This window comes from Cheilinus undulatus, linkage group 5 (genome assembly GCF_018320785.1).
Source record: "Cheilinus undulatus linkage group 5, ASM1832078v1, whole genome shotgun sequence".
Lineage (NCBI taxonomy): Eukaryota > Metazoa > Chordata > Actinopteri > Labriformes > Labridae > Cheilinus > Cheilinus undulatus.
In genome coordinates, this window is record NC_054869.1 from 16067875 (window position 1) to 16087846 (window position 19972).

Genomic DNA, 19972 nt, shown 5'->3' on the forward strand with positions numbered 1-19972 from the left:
GAGAGTAATTAATATTCAGCATTACAATCAGGTGTGTCCTCTCCTGTCCAAGTTTGATGTGTGTAATAGAAACAACCTAAAGGAAGTGTTCATGTTTTGTAGATCATATCTGTCAGCCTGTCTGGGGCTTTATCACAGGCTCTGTGATGGATAGAACAAAGATGCACCCATTGTGAAAAACTGGGCCAATACCAATGTTAAAAAAAGAGATCTATCTGATACCAATACCAATGTTTGTTTTTTTCATTACTTATTTTGGTGCAACACTCCCAGTGTGCCAGCATTTTCTCTCATGCTTGACCATGAAAACAGGTCAAAATCTGTCCAATAGGGGGCTCATTCTGTCAAATAAAAAAAATGTTTCTTTGAATCATCAGTTAGGCAAACTAGAAGGCAGTACTCAATTAATTTGACACAACAAATAATCATTGTAAGCTGGTGGGCTGATGTCTGTTAACCGGGCCTGCTATCAGCCATATTAAAGTTAAACCAATGTATCTGTGCATCCCTAGATCAAACTCAAGTTGGTGATTACTAAACCTGGCACACACTAAAAGATTTCACAAACCTTAACTGTAACATTTAATGTAAGAAACACATGGTGACATATAATGACAGATTTAGCCATTTTTAGGGCTCCCAGTTGGTTGGTTGATATGTTCTCATCTGACTCAAGATCCTGCTGGTTGGTTGATTGTGCCTAGGTGTGTGTGTGTGTGTGTGTGTGTGTGTGTGTGTGTATATGTGTGTGTGAGAATGACATGGAAGGGGCGTGCAGCTGACTGACTGACAGACATGCTGCAGGAGAGAGAGGAGCAGTGCAGCACTAGGCAATACAATTTAGGGGATCTGGCTGCAGACCTCTACAGTGGGGCGAGCTCTACCGTGGGGCAGGAAGTGACATACATTACCCAAGCCGGAACCAGAAAAACGTACTGAATGACGAATATTTTACGTTGTGGTAAGTGGCTATTTTTCACAACAGCAGAATTTTATTAATTAAAAATGAAAATTCACAGAGGGGGATACATTCAAATCTAATGCACAACAAACTAAGGAAAACCCAAAGAGGGTTAGGGTTAGTCACCTGAACCCTAAAGGTTAGGGTTAGGGTAAGGGGGAGGGGGATAAAATCAAAAATAACACACCACAAACTAATGAAAAACCCAACAAGGGTTAGTATGTCTCGCCCAAAATGCCCCACCATAGAGGTCTGCAGCCAGATGCCTCTCATTCAGGTAGAGAAGCAGACAAAGTGACACAGAACATGTAATATTATGATTGTTTTACAGCAATTACATTGTAAATAACTTGGAAACAACATATCTTAAACTCGACACAAAGTCGTATTGAAGTAACACTGCTGAGTGTCTCTGCTGCCAAAGCCTGTTTATTTCACTGGTCAGCAAATATAACTATTAAGCCCCTTTATCATCTGATTAAATGCACACATCAGTGAATGTCTCTGTTGCATACAGACAGAGAGCAGAAGACAGAAGAGATGATGTCTCCAGGTCATTAAGTCCTGACCAGAGGACCTTTTTTCCACTTCACCTGGTTAAATAAATACTGCAGGTTGTCTGACATTGGCCCCTAAATTACACAACATGGGCGGGAATGAGTGGTCCTGTTAATAATAATCATTTTGAAATAATACAAAGAGTTATCTGAGGATATTTTTTAGTCTATGATGCTAGATATCAGTTACAGTATGTGATTGCAGAGAAATTACAGTATGTGATTACAGACAGGTGCCACCCATTGTCTCTGAGTCGGCTGTTACTTTGGTATAACAGAGAAAACTAGAAAAGCACTCAGACCTCCGCAGATAGGGCTAATGGCACAGACCTCCACCATTAGCCCTATCTCCCAATAGTAAAGAATCCTTTAAAAAATTCCTGGATCCAGACGGTGACTGGATTACTCCCAAAATCTAATCAGTTCTTTCTTATGCCATTTCTGACAATTCCTGAAAATTTCATCAAAATCTGTCCATAACTTTTTGAGTTATGTTGCTAACAAACAAACTAACTAACTAACAAACCCTGCCAATAACACAACTTCCTTGGTGGGGGTAATGAATAATGAACAATGCTTCATAAAGCTTGTAATGTTGATTTAAGAACATTTAGACTACAAGAAGGATGCAATGAGATGCAATAGAGACTCATTGGTTGCGATATTAGGGCTGATGCTTAAAATATCAATTTTGCCGATACCAATTGAAATTTTCTGCCCTGTAAAAAATTTCTACTTTGATTCAGCAGCTAGATTTACCAGATGCCAGCAAAAATGATTGGTCACAACAGATAAACTGATTCCTGATATCTGTACATGCTGCATAATTTCGCCAATGTATGTAAACAGGGCCAAAATCAGCTCGCACCGGTGTAAAACCGATGCATCTGTGCATCCCTTCACCAAACGATTAATTCATCAACAACCAGTCTTGACTTTCAAAACTCCAAATCTTGAGAGGTCAAAGGTATCTTAAGAGTAAACAAGCTAAATGTAACCAGCAGTTACATCCACTGCGGCAACGATCATGATCCAGCTCCCTTATTGTCACTTTGATTGTGGTGTGTTTTGCAGTGCACGATGCAGAAACACCCATGTTGCTGCCACAAATCATCAAGTTGCCCCTCCATTTTTGATGACCATCTAACTTTTTATGTTTGCCATTGCTGCCATGGTTGTGCTGCCACCTTTGGTCAGCTTGCACCCTGATTGGCTATTGTACCATTCCAAGTAACAACCCTGCTCATACCTGCTTGGCTGCCCTCTGTATTCATCCCACACAACTGATCTGTTGATTTGAAAATGTCTGTCTTTTTACAAACTCAAGTCAGAGAGGGAAAAATCACTCTTTAAACACCACAGCAAATTCTGTCAAAATAATCTCTAGAACCATAAAGTAATCCGGCCTTTGCTGACTTTGGTCAGAACGGGGGAATCAGGATGAATCTAGTGTGTGCCAGGCTATAGCAGCAGCATCCATGGCAAGATCAGTGGTACGGTATCTCCAAATCTTGCAGAATCAAATGGCATATTCGCTCAGAGAGAGGACAAAGAGTTGATTTCCATTCCCAGGCCTTCATTATCTGCAATTTCATGACTTAAACCAGCACCACATTCAACATGTATTAGAGTAGGTTTTAAAAAATAAAAATAAATGCTCAAATATGCACATCACTTTCATTTTTCATTCACGTGCTGAGCCCCTGATGTTTAGATTCCTGTTGTCTCATGTTTGGCTATATGCAAAAATCGTTTCCACACTCACACTGATAATCAAGGCCAGTAATTGCTCCAATGAATGAAAACAGGGTCCAGTTGGGCCGTCGCCCAGAGGAGATTGTTGGTCTTCATCACTGGCTGTTTGTAACCTGTGACCTCAGCTCCTAATCACCAATTAGCATGCAGCCTTTCCCGCATATTGACACGAGGCGAAGGCTTTCAGCCCTGAATCCCTATTAAACAGACTGAAAACTAACCGACCAAAGTTAATGTCTGCTTTTAATGCAAACGTACACACATCTTTTGATGCGGCCTGCTGTGTTGGTCGAGGGCAGCTGTGGAGGGAGTTGCCTTGGATTTGTAACCCTCCCTTGTCACAACAATATCTTTTCACCACAGAGCTGCTGACATGATTCATGAGCCAGAGGACTTGATGTGGTGTTGGTGTGCAGGCCAGATGAAATCCCCTCAGTCCACTAATGTAGGTTTCTGTGTTGGGCTGTGCTTTACAAGTTACTGTAGCTAAGGAGCCATTTCACACTGCTGAGCTAGAAATAGGTCTTACTGTAGCTAAATCAACCCCGTCCAGCCCTCCCCAACCCCTGTCACTGGAGACACAGTACACACATAATTCTACACACGTTCAATAAACACGTACACACATTCTTTCTCGCTCTCTTTTTTCGTTCTTTCCTTTCATAACTACCCTCAGTTACTCTCCCTCTGCTTCACCCTCCTTCCTCTTTTTCCCAACTACCTCTCTTTCCCTCACTCCTTCTCCTTCATTAAAATGGACTTCCTAAAGCCTCCATTCGTCTTGCTGACAGCTCCACTATCGATCGGGCCGGAGAAAGGGATGCAGTTCCAGAGCTTTAAATGGCTCTCTGGCCAGCCTGGATGAAGGCTGGGCTGGACTGAGGCCGGAGGGGAGGAAAAGGAGGGAGTGCCGGGTTTAGCTGGGAGGTCTGCCCTGAGCCTAGACTCAGATACATTTCTGGTCACCAGTAAAAAATACCTAGATTTCCCTGATGGCTGGGATCAGAATTTACGTGAAAAGGATCCAAAAACTGAGTAATAAGGATTAGTCCGATAAGATCAGATAATGAATTAATCACGCAGGTTGAAAGCCAACATTAGCCAGTCTCTTTGGGCCACTTGCTGGCTCTCCAGAAAGTACGAACTATAATGGGACCGCTCAAAACAGTAGGGAGAAATGGAGGTGGGAGTGTCTCAGTTGGCTACGCTGACATGCAATTCATTTCAATCAAGGCTGTGCGAACTAACGTTCCGCTGGCTGACACCTTTAATCGGGATCCATCCCTTATCGTCAGCCATTATCTAGGGAAGATGAGTTGGCACATTCGGTCTTCATCCCTCTCTCTGTGTGACATCAAACCCCTCCACCAAGATTAATGATCGGACGTTTGATTTTCTTAATGATTAAAATCTCCATTGCGTACTCGGTGTCCTGCGGTGCAGAGGAAACCCCTGAGGAGCCTGCTGGATTCCCTCCTCCCTCTGATGAGCTCTATCTTTGTGTCTGCTGGTTGTCATCTATAATCATACAGTGCACCACGGCAGTGTATCACAGAGCGGAGGAGTCTCCTGTGACCATGTCACTGTTTATTTGTGATCTAATCTGTACCTCTGTATTGCCCTTGATTGGAGTGGCAGGGGAGTAAAAGACAGACAAGGTGTAATATTTAGGACAAATTACAAAACTCCTCAGCTGTGAGCACTTTCATCTATACAACTCACTGCAGTGTTTAGATTAACCCGCAGATCCCTGAAAAACTCAGACTCCTCAAGTCCAGAAATGGACACCACACATAAACAGCAATTAAAACACTACACATCAATATTTTCCCACTTCTTTGGCATTAATAGTTCAGCAAAGGAACTGATGAATGATGGGTTATCACAACCTACCACGACCTTGGATATGTCAATGATGAACAGAAACATTTATATTCATGCATTATTATTATTTCACACTAAAATTTTAAAAATTGTAACACTCCTTATGTCCAAAAATGGACACCAAACATAAATGACAATAAAAATATTAGGCATGAATATTTTCCCACTTTTTTACATTACTCTATTTCTTCAACATAAGAACCAATGAAAACATCAAGTTTTGACTGCTTTTCAGGAATTTAACCCTTAACATGCCAGATTAAAAGCACACATTTCCTTTATTTTGAATGGAAAAAACAAATGAAGCTCAGCATTAGTTCATGCAGGGAATGGTAGTTATACGCCTAGCCATGATCAGCTAAGGGCCTACTGATCCCAGTTATCGCTTCCCAGTTCCCACAGCCAATCACAGCTCTGTCTCTCAATTCAGTGGTGTATTTAAATATGGCATACTTCTCACTAATCCCTGCTTTCATTAATGCTGAAGCACCACACTTCTGCTGCTGGCAAAGTTTAACTTCCCCCACCCCAGTCTCCTCCTTTATAGCATAAAGCTTGTTGCACCCTCATATTCAGATTCATGCTACTATGGGTTCATTGCTTTCGAACTAATTTCATCGTATTCAGCATGCACTGTCAGAAATGTATCCATTCATATAGGGGTTTCTAGCAATGTGCTCCCTGGAAAGCCAAAGCATGTTGCTTGACTAACACAATGAGTATCTTCTGAGTAGAGACATATCCGTAAAGTAAAACTTTATATCCATTTAGCAATAAAATGGTAAAATGTATGACAAGAATGTTCCTGACTGAATTGGACTTCCTTGATAGAGTTATCAAAGCCTTGGATATGTCAATTTTGAGAAGCATTATTTTGTATTGATGCATTTTAATTTTTTCAGACCATTAGATTAAAAAAAAAAAAAGTTACACCTGGGCTAACTGTGTCCACAATGGAACCCATACCTTTATGGCAATGAAATATTACACATTAAAAAGTTTTACCACCTTTTTTTCATTAATATTTTTCTTGAACATGAGACCTGATGAAAAATAATGAATTTTAATTAATTTCTGAAATTTAACCCTTTTAATGCCGGTTCAACTTCTTAAAAACCCTTTAATTTAAAGGAAAAAATAAAAAATAGAAAAAAAGAAATGAATTTCAGAAACTTCACGCAAATTGGATTTCCCTGAAAGGGGTTATCTAGCCTTGGATTTGTCCGTGTCAAGCAGCGTTTTCATTATGTACGCATTATTTTTGAAGTGTGAGATTGTTTCAGTGTAATTACCTAAAATTAAACAAGTGTGTCTGCACCCACACACAAACAGGTACACTTTTTTTAACAATACACTGATATCCATGTAAATGCTTATCAACCTCTAATTACTGTGTAATTGGAAATCAGGAAAAAGCATGCAGTTTCCCTTTATGCTAAATATAGGAAAATGGCTGACATTTGGTGACAAACAGGAAAAACTATAACCTTGAAGCAGTAACTCCAGAATGAAAGCTTAATATCATAAAAAGCATGTTTTTTACTGTGATGACTGGGGAATCAAATATTGTGGTTTTAATGGGTTTCAGTGGGGCATTTGGGTCCTGGGAATACTATACAAAAAAATGTGCAGAACTTATTATTGAACCTTTACAGGTTCTGATATTAAAATTTCAAAATGCTCTGAAAAACACTTGCCCTCTCAAAAACTATGCTCTTAGCATTACGTCAGTCAAAAAAATAAAAAAATTAAACAGAAAACAAGCAAAAAAGCTGCAAAATGGACATAGGAGTCTCTAAGGATTAAGGTCCAACAGCCACTTTTGTGATACTTTAGTATTGATGCTTCAATCGGTAAAGCAGGGTACACACATAAAGATAATCGGGCTGTTTTTGTCCCGATTTTCCCCTTCCTGACCAAGGATGGCAAACGCCCGATTATCTTGTGTCTTATAAGATTATCCTATAAGATTACCCTGTGGTCTGAGGTGTGTTAAGAGTGAATTTGTCCCGATAATCGGCTCCGAAAACGGTCAGGGCCGATGATCGTGAATATTAAACTTGTTCAATATTTATGAGCAAAAATCTTCATGTGTGGGGAAAACCGACGACCCCGAGTCATGTGGTGAGACAGAATCATGATGTATGTGGTGTGCTGTGTTGAGATTATCGGAGCACATCACACACAGTGCGATCAAAACTGTTCAATGTCGATTTTTTATCTTCATGTGTGGGGTCTCTAACAGATAAAAAATCTCTTAAGATTTGGAAAATCCTTATGTGTGTACGCTTAAGTGTACGAGTCGGAACAGCATTCAGCCAATTTAAAAATCCTAGCTTCTAAGAGGCAAGAATCCTCTTTCAGAGCGGCGTGTTTGCTCTTTCTAAAGGCCACTCTCCTACATAACATAAGGACAAGGTCTGGGATTCTGTGAAATGTAAAAGGATAAGAAGAATTAGATAAAGGGTGAAAAGAAACAAACAGAAGAGGTGAGCTGGAAAAATAGTAAAGAAAGGAAGTGGAGGTGATGTGCAAGGGCGGAGGAAAGGAGAAATGGAGCATGGGCCGCTGAGGAGGGAGAGAGGGTGGAGGCAGCAGAGAGGCAGAGAGCAGTAGTCGATATAACGGCAGTCATTCATCTCTCTGACAGCCTTCCAAATGCTCCACTGGGGGAGACACAAAGCTGCGTCACCCTGTATGCAGCAAAAGCACAGCGCACACATGCACAGACACGTTTGCATACATGTTCATACACACACACACAGGAAAAATACATGTTTATGAACACACAGAGCTGCATGTTCTGGGTCAGCGGCATGTTGCAGGGCATGGTAAGTCAGTGTATACACCATTACACTGCAACCTGTACAAGCACAAATCATAGCCACAGGCATCAGTTAGACACTCTCGCTCTCCGTCTCACTCACACATAAAAATAGCTGCTGATTTGTTAAAATGATGTTTGTGGGCAATCAAATCAAGAGCGATAAATCTCAAGGACACTTCAAAGAAACCTTTCATGTGGAAAAACCATCTCAATTTTTACACACAAATCCTAAACTCTTCACAGAAACGTCCTTAATATTTCACACTCAAACGGTCCAAGACAAATATGCACATGAACGGGACACGACACATCCACATGACATTAGATGTGTGAGCACAGATGTGTGCTCCCATTAAAATGCACACATACACAAATGCAGGCACACACGAATCCTTGTTTCCCAGTTCTGGTCATGGCCCATTGGCTGTAGCCTGCCGTCCATCTCTCATGATTCACGGCTAAGCGAGCGGCTGTAGAGCAGTTCTGAACCACTGGGCCGAGGAGAGCCTGTGTGTCATTAAGGCACAGCGGGCTGGACGTGCTGTTAGAGCTGCTGCACCATGTCCAGAGCTGTTCCTCCGTCCAGCACAACAGGAGGCGAGGAAGCAGGTACTGTAAGTGCTAACGCTGCTCACACTGGTTTTACTGCAGAGGTAATATCAACAGCTGAGTGCACTCTGAGACTACTTTGTAGTGTGGACAGAGAGAAAAAGACGAGAGGTGTTTCCTTTTATTTAGTCAGACACTTGTGCCTGCCCCCGCCCAGCTTTTCAGCTAAATTAGCCCCTCTAATCATCCCCAAATCCTTCGTCTTAATCAGAAAAGCTGTAGAGGCTAAAAAGAAGAGACATAGGTGCCAAATTCCCCCCACTGCCATTCCCTATTAACACAGGCCCCAAAGAAGGCAGCGGAGGCACATGTCTATACCCTAATGACTCCCTAATGATCCCCTCCTCTGCTGGAGTGCTGACAAACACTGACAAACCCTGACCCTGACAAGAGGAACACCCACACTTAGCCGTCTTCCTCACCCCATATTTGGAGGCTCATTTCTCAGCCCTCAGCCTCATTTCACCAGCTTTGGTACAGATATGGCCTAAAAACTAGCAGCAAGGCAAACATTCATGATGAAATCGTCTGTGTCACTTCCAGAGCGGTGGGGGCAAAGTTTGAGTAAATTCCTCTGGGCAGATGGAGCGAGAGGGATATAAAGCCTAGATAAACAAAGCCAGTTATAGAAGGAGAATAATGGATCCTATAGAAAAATAAACACATCCCTTTTACATTTCTCTGATTTCAACTTTGGGTTAGGGGACTAAGCAACAGAGACTCTTTTCAACATCACACGAGACATAATTATAGTGTGCAACACTGTCAGCCCGCCTCAGTCTCTCCCAAATACTCACACCCCAAATTAGGGGTTACCTCCCTCCACTTCAACCTACTATTTAAGATGAAAACGTCACAGACAGACAGAGAGGGACAGCAGGAGAGTTTGGAGAGAAGGGACCTACTTACACAGTTTAATTCACAATGACAGAGAAGGCCTTTGTTAGAGTCACTGACTGGCAGGCCTTAGAAAGCACCAGGTGTTGAAACTGGGACAAAAACAAAAGTTGGAACCGAAACACACAGCTAAGAAGACTCTGAAACGTGTTTATGTTCTATCTGCAGTATATATGACAGCTGAAAATCTGCTAAAGATATTTCCAAAAGGCAGCAAGCTTAAGAAAAACACCAACTTCACGCTAGCCTATGACCTCACTGGTTTGGATTGCAGTCGAGGATGACAGAGCACTCACTCTTTGAGCCTTTCTTCAGCTCAGCCTTCTTTTCTGTTTTGTTTTCCTTTTTTTTTCCTCTACGGATGAGTATTGTGGTCACATTCAGGATGATTTATTGGTGTCACAGAGTCTGCCGGTCAGCTATACAAGCAGGTGGCCAAAGCTAGGATTGCTTTTTTGTGCTGCATTGTGCCAAAAAAGCCACAAGAGGTTTTTTGTCCCCTGGTTCTTAGAAGATGAAAAGAGATGCTTGGCTCTTAACAGGACCCAGGTACTCTACAGACTCTGGATTTATGGAGGACACTCATCTGGATCTCTGTTTTTTGTCTCTCTCTGTTCTTTCAACACAAGGAGGCCACTGTTTTCCCTGTAGAACAGAAGACTGTTGGAAAAACAGATATTCTTTATCTATTGTATCAAGTATAAGCTGATATGAACACAAGATAAAGGTTTCATGATGAAAAAATTCAAACTGCTTTTCGTTTTAGGTGATTAGAATATGGTGATAATGTTCTCAATGTCAGTGATTACAGTGCCACGTGTGGAGGGGCGGTCATGAAATTGTAAATTAATGAAGAAAAACAAATCTATCTTATATGAACATAAAAATAACGTTTTTTCTCTTTGATTTGATATTTCAGTGCAGCAAGTGATGATGCTCATGCAACTTCATGCGTGGGCTCATATTGCTGTAATAGGGTGAATTGTTTGCAATTTTCTTTTTTGTAAACAATCTTGTAAGGCAATTTTACAGAGCAAAAACTGCAAGGGTGTCTGGGAAAAACAGGAGTCCACTGTGGTAAACTCTTTGTCCGAAACTTTTCAACAAAGCTGAGCGAGTATGGAATGCATTTTTTGTCAGAAAGACTTAAAACTAAACTTCTTCAATATTGATCAAAAATAAGCTTTTGAGAACGAAAAAATGTGATTGAAGCAAAAAAGTTCAAAACAAAAGTAAAATTTAGACCTTTCCAACAAATTTTGTCTTTATATTTTTTTACATCTTTCTTGTTAACAGTTCCTGTTTTTTCTCTCTCAGTGATCAGACTTTAGCACTAGCTCCTCAATTTTGCATTTGTGCTGCCTGCTCCTTGGTTTGCAGTCTTTGAGTCTTTGTTTTTTGTTCTGACATAAATGTGACATGTGGGCAGGCCTTTCTGGGGCTGATCCCTATTGGCTAAGAAGTTTTTGAGTGACAGCGCTGTCACTCCTGATGCTCCAGGAGTTGTTGTTCAGTTCACGTCAGGGAATTTTAAGAAGGACACCAGGGGACTATCATTTTTGCAACAGTTTGACAGAATCGTTAAGTTTAACTGTTGATTAAACATGTATTTTTCCTGTACTGTACCAGATGTTTTGTTATTTCATATACATTCACCGGCCACTCTACTAGGTATGCCTTTCTAGTACCAGGTTGGACACCCTTTTGCCTTCAGAACTGCCTTAATCCTCTGTGGAATAGTTTCAACAAGGTGTTGGAAACATCCTCAGAGATTTTGGTCCACATTAACATGAAAGCATTACATACTGCATATTTGTCGGGCTGCACATCCATGATGCGAATCTCCGGTTCCATAACATCCCAAAGGTGCACTACTGGATTGAGATCTGGTGACAGTGGAGGCCACTGGAGTACAATAAACTCATTGTCGTGTTCGAGAAGCCAGTTTGAGATGATCTGAGCTTTGGGACATGGTGAATTATCCTGCTGGAAGTCGCCATCAGAAGATGGGAACACTGTGGTCATAAAGGGATGGACATGGTCAGCAACAATACTCAGGCAGGGTGTGATATTCGAAGGATGGTACTAAGGGGCCCAAAGCGTGCCAAGAAAATATCCCCCACACCATTACACCACCACCAGCCTAAATGGTTGACACAAGGCAGGATGGAGCCATGCCTTCATGTTGTTTATGCCAAATTCGGATCCTACCATCTGAATATCACAGCTGAAATCGAGACTCATCACACAAGGCATATTTTTTTTTAAATCTTCTATTGTCCAATTTTGGTGAGCCAATGTGAATTGTAGACTCAGTTTCCTGTTCTTAGCTAACAGTAATGGCACCTGGTGTGGTCTTCTGCTGCTGTAGCCCATCTGCTTTGAGGTTTAATGTGTTGTGCATTCAGAGATGACAATGGGCATGCTATTATTTGAGTAGCTGTTGCCTTTCTATCATCTCAAACTAGTCTGCCCATTCTCCTCTGACATCAAACTGCTGCTCACTGGATATTTTCCCTTTTTCAGACCATCCTCTGTAAACCCTAGAGATGGCTGTGCGTGAAAATCCCAGTATATCAACAGGTTCTGAAATACTCAGACTCTGGCACCAACAACCATGCTGCATTCAAAGCCCCTTAAATCCCCTTTCTTCCTCATTCTGATGCTAGGTTTGAACTTTAACAAGTCATCTAGACCACATCTACATGCTCAAATGTATAAAGTTGCTGCCATGTGACTGGCTGATTAGCTATTTGTGTTAAGAAGAAACTCAACAGGTGTACCTATTAAAGTGGCTGGTGAGTGTGTATACTTATGATGTTATTTTTTCAGCCAATTTATATGTTGTCTTATATTTGTCAGAAAACTAGAACTATGTCATCAGCTGATCTAGTAGTTCAATAGTAAAGTAGTTGACTGTCACTCTGGAGATTTGGGTTTGCTTCAAGAAAGAATATATTTTTCTATTTCTTTAGTATCATTTTCTTTGTTTATTTTCAGGAATAATGCATAGCTGCTGAATTATGAACAAATTGCACAAAAGTAAACAGTTTATATGAAATAAGGCACTTTGTCTAGTAGTTGGTTTTGCCAAGCATCATTTACATCTGCTATAAACAATCAAGCACTCCAAAAGCTTCCTCAATCACATTTTTTCTGGCAACACAACAGGCTTTCAGTGAAAACGAAAGCTTTCAATCATTGACCAGAGGAGATGTAAACAAGCTAATGGTTAATTAGTTTATCTTAACCTGGTTAGTATTTTTTCACTTGTTGCTTGTGTTGCAGCTACGAGTAAATGAAAGAAAGCCAAGTGACAAAGTTGTTCTGTTTAAGTCCTTAAATGTCAACAAATGATGACCGCAATGAATGTGAAATGCATAATCTTTTAAATAGGAATGGTGGCCAAAGGAATACAAAATGAGAACGCACATGAAACATTTTTCCTTTAAAGATGGCAATCTGACAGAAAACAGCAAAGCTATCTGTAATCAGTTGTACACACACAAACCAAAATGACATATTCTGACATATTCTCACGTGTGCGCTCACACTGTAACATAACAAGTTCACAGGGTTCATTCAGACATGTTGCCATCTTTAAGCTTTTTTTCATACGATCAAAACCTGAAGCAAAACAGAATCCAAACCCACATCCCACGTCATATCAAAGCCACATGGTCCTGAAAGTCCTTTTATCACATCAAACATCTCACTGTATATGATTTTATTCAAGTCTCCAGGAAATTCTCAGCGACTGCAATATACTCTAATTAAAGCTGTTTAAATCCGCATATGGCTCATATTCCTTTATCAGCACTGGAAATGATGCCACATATTCCGTCTCTCTCTCTTCTCAACACTAGACTGTACACTGGAAATCCAGTCCGAAACAACATCCTGTCCCCGGCCTCTAGGAAGTGACCTCAGCTTCAGAGAGGCCAGATAAAACGTCCACATCAGAAACAAAAACAACAGGCCGGTCGTAATGAGTGATCCACCAGGCCCCAGTGTGTTCTGAGGGAGACCAGGTGGTGTGACACACATATGACTCTGATTAGGGGGCCTTCAGAGGAACAAGAGCGGAGAGGAGGGGGCAGGGTAAAGAGGGCCATCCAGGGCCAATCGGTGCTTTTTGCATACAGTATGATGCAACTGTTAGAGCTGTTCAGTGACCTCCACCTCATGAGTGCCTCATTTGTGTGTAAGCATGGGGTAGCAATTTGGTGAGCTTTCCTCTAAGAGGCAACACGTGATCAGCACAGGACTCTCAAAATATGGGTCACAGTGGATTACAGTAGCTTTGTAGAGATATCACAGGGGTCCTGAGAGCTATGGCTAAAAAGGAAAATGAGCAAACAGACAAAAAACAAACACTAGTATCACCAGTCTGACAACATGAATGCAGTACTTAGAAAAGAATGATAAATGCAGCAGAGTCAAAAATGAAAATTGTCTCTTGTTGACACAGCACCTGTTGTTGCCAGAGTTTATGACTCACTGAGAAACTGAAGTTGGCTATCATTTAGAGCAGTTAAGAAAATGAGCTCGAGTTGAAATGTTTTTCAGTGTATTTCAACTGTCCCATGGAAACCTTTTTATTACTGTGTATGCTACTTTAATTGTATTTTGTCTAATTAAAAGCACTACATCTCATGGCAACTGTTACACAATAACGTTTAATGTGCTAGTATCCCAATTTACTTATGCCCTAATCTACAATATAATTATACTGAAATGTTTTATGTAATTTAATCAAAGATTATAATAAAATTTCATTCATGAAATATATTACCCTAATATATTAAAAAAAAACATTATCTGTGTGATTTACTCATTTCATTTATACACCTATTCCTCAGTAGATGAGATTATTATCCTTACAGTATAGTGTAATATACTTTATCATACTGTAGCAGTTCCTACAGTTGTAGGGTGTTAGTGATGGACATTCTGCACTGCTTCATTCTTTATGTTTAATTCTTTTGTGTTTCTGCTCCTTTGACAGAAGCCATCGATTCAGCAGATATCAAAATTTCTACCGATATTTATATCCAATCTTTCGGCTGTGAATATCAGCATATATTGACTGTAAAATCTGGCCTATATGCTAATAAATCAGGGGAGTTTTAGACTGGACCAACAGACCTATGAAAGTTGAGATATTTTTCTTTATTCATCCTCATTCTTTAAACTTCAAAGTGTGTTTTGAAAAGAAAAAGTTTGTTTCATTGTTCATCCTCAAAACTTAAATTGTGTTCAAAAGACCAAATTTTCAGTTATAAAAACATATCCGTATCAATATCGGCTAAAATTAATCTGCACATATCGGCATATTGGCATAAATCCAACATCATGCATCCCTAAAATCCATATCATCCAAGATCTTTATGGTCAGGAAGAAATTGGAAATTATTATGAAATTATAATCAGTACACCTGGGTAAAGGAGAGATGCCTTGTATGTTCTCATTGTGTGGTCAGCTCCAGGTAAAAGCCAGGTGATCTTGAAGGGTGAAGCATTAACTTTCAAGAAGGGAAAGGCACCAGGGCTATTTTCAGGCACACTTGCTTGAGTCAAGGATTAAGGGCTCAGGGTATAGCAAATAAAAGTCCATAAAAATCAAAGAAAACCACAGACTGGTTTCAACTTACACAGTGTCTTCATCAGGGCATGGCATTTTTTTATAATCAGCACCTCTGGTTTCATTTCTACAAGAGCACAAAATTGTTTAAAGCAAACTAAATTTTCTCAGATATTTCCTCTTAATTTTTCTTTCAAAGTGAACTAGACTGATAGATTTAACTTAAAAACATCCAGATTTTCTCCTTGGGGAGCATGTCCCTGGACCCCTGGACATTTTAGAGTACCCCACCATAGTGTCCTTAGATCTTGTGGGAAGCCCACTTTAATTATATTATTAAATATTTGAATGTGAAATAAACACTCCTAATATTAGCCAACACAAGTCAACCATGTAGACTGAGGGCAGGAAAAAGCCAGCACATCGCCAGGTACAACAACCCCCCTTCATGTGCGTTTAGTTTATTAAGTCCCACGACACCTCCAGAGGGCTGAGCAGTGATCTCCAGCCTCCCTGAGCCAACCCGCTCCATGCTAGCTCTTACTGCCTACCATGCCAACATGAAGACATTCTTTATCTCACCTACCCATCCATATGGCAATCACTGCACTTCCACCTTCAAGAGACCCCGGCTCCGTACATACAGTCTCCAGATAGAGACAAGGCTGATATTACAAACTCTAGTTAGTACATATCTTATAACTGCTATCATAAAAGGCGACTATTCCTGTTGCTGACATTGCATATGAAAAAACTGCAAAGAGAACTCAAGGAAAATGGAAGGACAGAGAAAAGTCTTCAGAGAGAGCTTACATATAAACCTTACTGTGTGCAATACATTTACTGTGCCTTTAATACCCATATAGCATGACCTAATACCCTGCAATGCTTTGAGCCAGCCCATACGACTCTGTACATTCCAAGTTGTGGACATAGAAATCTATGTGCCTGTAACAAGTTGAAACATTTCATCAGGCATCCTGCCAGCCAATTACTGCTTCATCTGCCTGTATGCAGAGCAGTCAAACCCTCAGAGCAGACGCTGAGGACCTTGCATATATTCTCTATGTCTCTGACCCATCTCTCCCTCTAACCTCATTACATGACAGAGGTTTTTGGCTCTGGTGTCTGTTAGACTCATAATCATACTTTTGCTTTGCACACATCCTCAAACTGTGAGGAGTGGGAGATGTCAAAGGGAACCCTGACCTCATTTGTCAACCGTCAGTTTCATCTGAGTGCATTGTGCTGCGTTTGACTTGACTGTTTAAATGTCTCCTGATATCAGGGAAACACAAACAAGCAGGGCTGCCGGCCTGGTGGGGAGGATAAGGAATGAAGGGGAAACGGAGGCCATTCTTCTCCTCGTGTGACGGGGATTGTGTTGGAACAAGCACCTGTCACCTCTCAACAATGACCACTGAGAGTCTGGGCAGGCGGAGGGACAGACGTAGGAGACAGAGTGAGGCGGGAAAGAGGACAGAGAAAAGTGGAACAGTCCGTCTAAGTAATTTCAGTCTTTCCCCTTTATGATCTTCTGTCCCTCCCAGTAGTCTTTTCTCTCTGCCCTACATTCAAACAACCTAATGTGTGTAAATTACAGTCCAAAACAGGCAAACAGAATAAAACTCCCAGCTTACTAGTATATGGATCTGATAAACATCTGCATAAATTGCTTTGCATTAATATTTAGGTGACTCTGCTTGTCAGACAGCCCCTCTCTCTCCTTTCCTGTCACCTTCATCTGTTCTGTTTTCTACAGCAACTTGTCACCCATGTTTTTTAAATAGACAAAGAGCAGCAGCATCTCTGTGTCCTTCAGACTCCTTCAGATACCCTCCAAGCAGCCAGACTACAGAAATGCTGGGCACAGCAAAATCTTATTCTGCAACATGAAAAAGACTCAGGAAAAAAAAGAAAACTTTTTAGCCTCATTGTCCTCATTGATTATAGTTATCTGCTCTTATTTATGCCTCAGTGTGTGCCTCTTACCTCTCTGTCTTTTAGTTTCATGGCCAGAACCAGCTGGTTGCGGTGGTTGGTGAGCGCCTCCCGGTAGTTTCCCTTGGAGAAGAATGCCGAGCCCAGATTCCCATGAGCCCGGCATTCCCCTGTTTGGTCACCTGATGGGGGAAAACCAAAAGCAATGAGAAGATATGCCAGCAAAGCATTTTTAGTTCGGCCTACATGATTACAAAGCAACTGGTGTTTATTTGCCATCATCCCACGGCCACTGTTGAACAGTGGTGTGATGAACCATATCTATGCTGCTGACATGCCGCTGCAACCCTAAAAGGGAAAGTGGCCGTAGAAGTTCTCCACAGCAGAGCGGCTTCCCTGACAGCTGGTTCTGTTGATCTCGGTGCTCCAGAGGGTGAGAGGGGAAAGCCTTATTATTTCTGCCTGACAGAGAGGCCCCACAGACAGGGCCAAAGAAAAGCATGAGTCTCTGCTCTGCACCTGAGAACCTCAGCTCCTTATCTCCAGCTGCTCTGCCCAGTCATGTGTCAAACTGTGTGGGGGCGAGAAGACTGGAGCCAGTCTGTGCTACTCCCTGTGTTCTTTTTTTTCTCCACCCCTTTCTTACCATCTTAAGACTTTTTTTTCCATTACTGTCTCTCTCTCAAATGATCTGTCTTCCTCCTATATTAACACCCACGCAGCGTATCCATACTCACAGTAAGTAATATCTATTTTTGAGCACAGAAATGGGTCACTCTTTTCATTTTTTTGCAGATTTAAATCATCCCAGATTTTTGGTGCATGATGCCAGACAGGGAAAAGGCTATAAAAGGAACAGTAGCACAAATACATCTACAGACTCCGATTGAAAGTGTTATTCTTTTGTTTATGAGTGTGTGGAAAATGTGCAGTTCCACTGTACTATCCCTATTTTGTTAGCTCTATTAGAAAAAGTGGAGAAAATGAAAATTCTTTTATTGTTTGGATTAAAACCAAACATTTGAAAAATCAGGATAAGATCTGATCTTATGGCAGACAAGATAAAAAGTGAGAGGTTCTCCAAAGACATTAAAGACTTATCCTCAGGGCAGCGTGAATGCCTGTGTAAAATTTATTGTTAATTCATGAAAAAGTTCAAAGATAGTACATTACAAGAGCCAAAACTATTTATAAATGTCATGATGACTTGAGACTGTGGTTAGCACTGCTGCTTCGTGACAATAAGGGTCCCTAGTTTGAATCCCCAGTCAGATGGGAGCCTTTTGTGGGGAGTTTGCATGTCTAAGATCATTCTAAACTGATGCTAAATTGCCCTTGGTATAAATTTGGTTTTATGTCTCTTTGTGTGAGTCCTGTGATCGACTGGCTCAAATATTTAAAGCTCCCACTGCTGACAGGCTACAGTTTAGTTTATAAACCCAGCATCCTCCATATTAACAGATGGGAAGGGGCCAAACTATAAATGTGCAAATATACATCATGGGGCAAAGTGCCAAGTCACATTGAAATGTTTTAACTTAGAAAAAGGTCAAAAGATGTGCATAGAGTATATGAAACACTGACATGGTGTATTTGAGGTTAGAAAATGAAATGCATTTCCTCCCGTTCCCTAAACTTCACATACACACAGCTCAATGTAAAGAAGATCAAGGGTGTCTGTAAATGTTGTAATTATATTGTGTATCTCTTCATGAAGAAATTTTTAAAAATGTCTCAAGAGATGTTAAGTTTGTTGTTTGAAGTTTTATTTGGTACAATAATATAGCCTATGTACAATGTAATCCCTTATTTTACTTTGAAAATACAGTGGTTTTATTTTGAAGTTGCTCAGGAAGTACCTTGCATGACTCACAGTAGCTTCACTTCAGATTCACAGCAGCAAGCATGGGCTCATACTGCACTGGTGGAAGTTGTGATGGACTAATTCCTTTCTTATAGCATACAGCCAGTGAGGTAGTTTGTGTTATTTTATCTGTTTTACTTGTACAGTGATTTTACTCACATGCTGTGCATGTCATCATTTATATTTGTTAACATTGCATGTTTATTGTGGCATTTATATTGTTTAGTTTTCATGTTGGATTTGAAGGTGAGTTTGGAGGGATAGCTTCCTTTAAAGCCATTTCAATAAAGCCACTTGTGTCTGCCTGTGCTTGGAAGGAATTAAAACTGGAGCAGTGATTCTCAAATAGTGTTGCGAGGCCCACCGGTGTGCCTTGAGGCAAGTCTCGGTGTGCCATGGGAATTTGTACAACTTTACGTTATTACTACAACTATACAACAACTTAAGTTAATGGACCATGTTTTAAAGAGGCTGTAATTTTTTATGGATATGAATGTGGTGTGCCTTTAGAGTTTGGTTTGATCTTAGGTGCGCACTGGGCAAAAAAAGGTTGAAAACCACTGCAAAGTCTGTTGCAGTATTGGTAATGTCAAGTATAACAACATCAACTTGCAGTAAACCTTGCTACGTTATGTTACTAGGAGTTAGCTAATCACTTTGTATGTTATGAAAACTTCTGCCTCATAGAGAAAACTTATCATATCACCTTTATTTCCTTTCCTAGTCTTAAGCTGGGTGTACACTGTGCGATTTTCCTGCGATTCAGCCACAAGTTTTGAGTCGTACGACTCACTCTGAAGTTGAGGCGACTTTCAGTTGGATCGGGCTTCGTTTGTTGTGCTGTGTTCAGGGGGCTACGACGACCGACCACGGCCCGACTACGACCTTACGACCTGCTCCCGACTGGTGGGAGGATTTCTGGCATGTTTGATATTTTGGTTGTACAACTCCACACACTACAAAGTGAGAGCAGAAATGCAAGCAGAATAAACAACATTGGGGGTTTGTTTTCCTTTGTAAATGGTCAGACAATGTACTTAATTACCATGACAACAGCTGACCAACCCCGTTATGATAAAGGAAATAAACGAGC

General features: G+C 40.8%; 1 protein-coding gene across 4 annotated transcripts in view; it reads right to left on the reverse strand.

Annotated features, from left to right (window-relative positions):
- Window positions 1-19972, reverse strand: part of LOC121509420 (tetratricopeptide repeat protein 28-like) — a 266183-nt gene that overhangs the window by 73986 nt on the left and 172225 nt on the right. For all 4 annotated transcript variants that reach the window (XM_041786787.1, XM_041786786.1, XM_041786788.1 and 1 more), the window contains one exon: window positions 17067-17197. In XM_041786787.1, the coding sequence (XP_041642721.1) occupies window positions 17067-17197 (131 nt within the window). The remainder of the gene's footprint in view (window positions 1-17066; window positions 17198-19972) is intronic.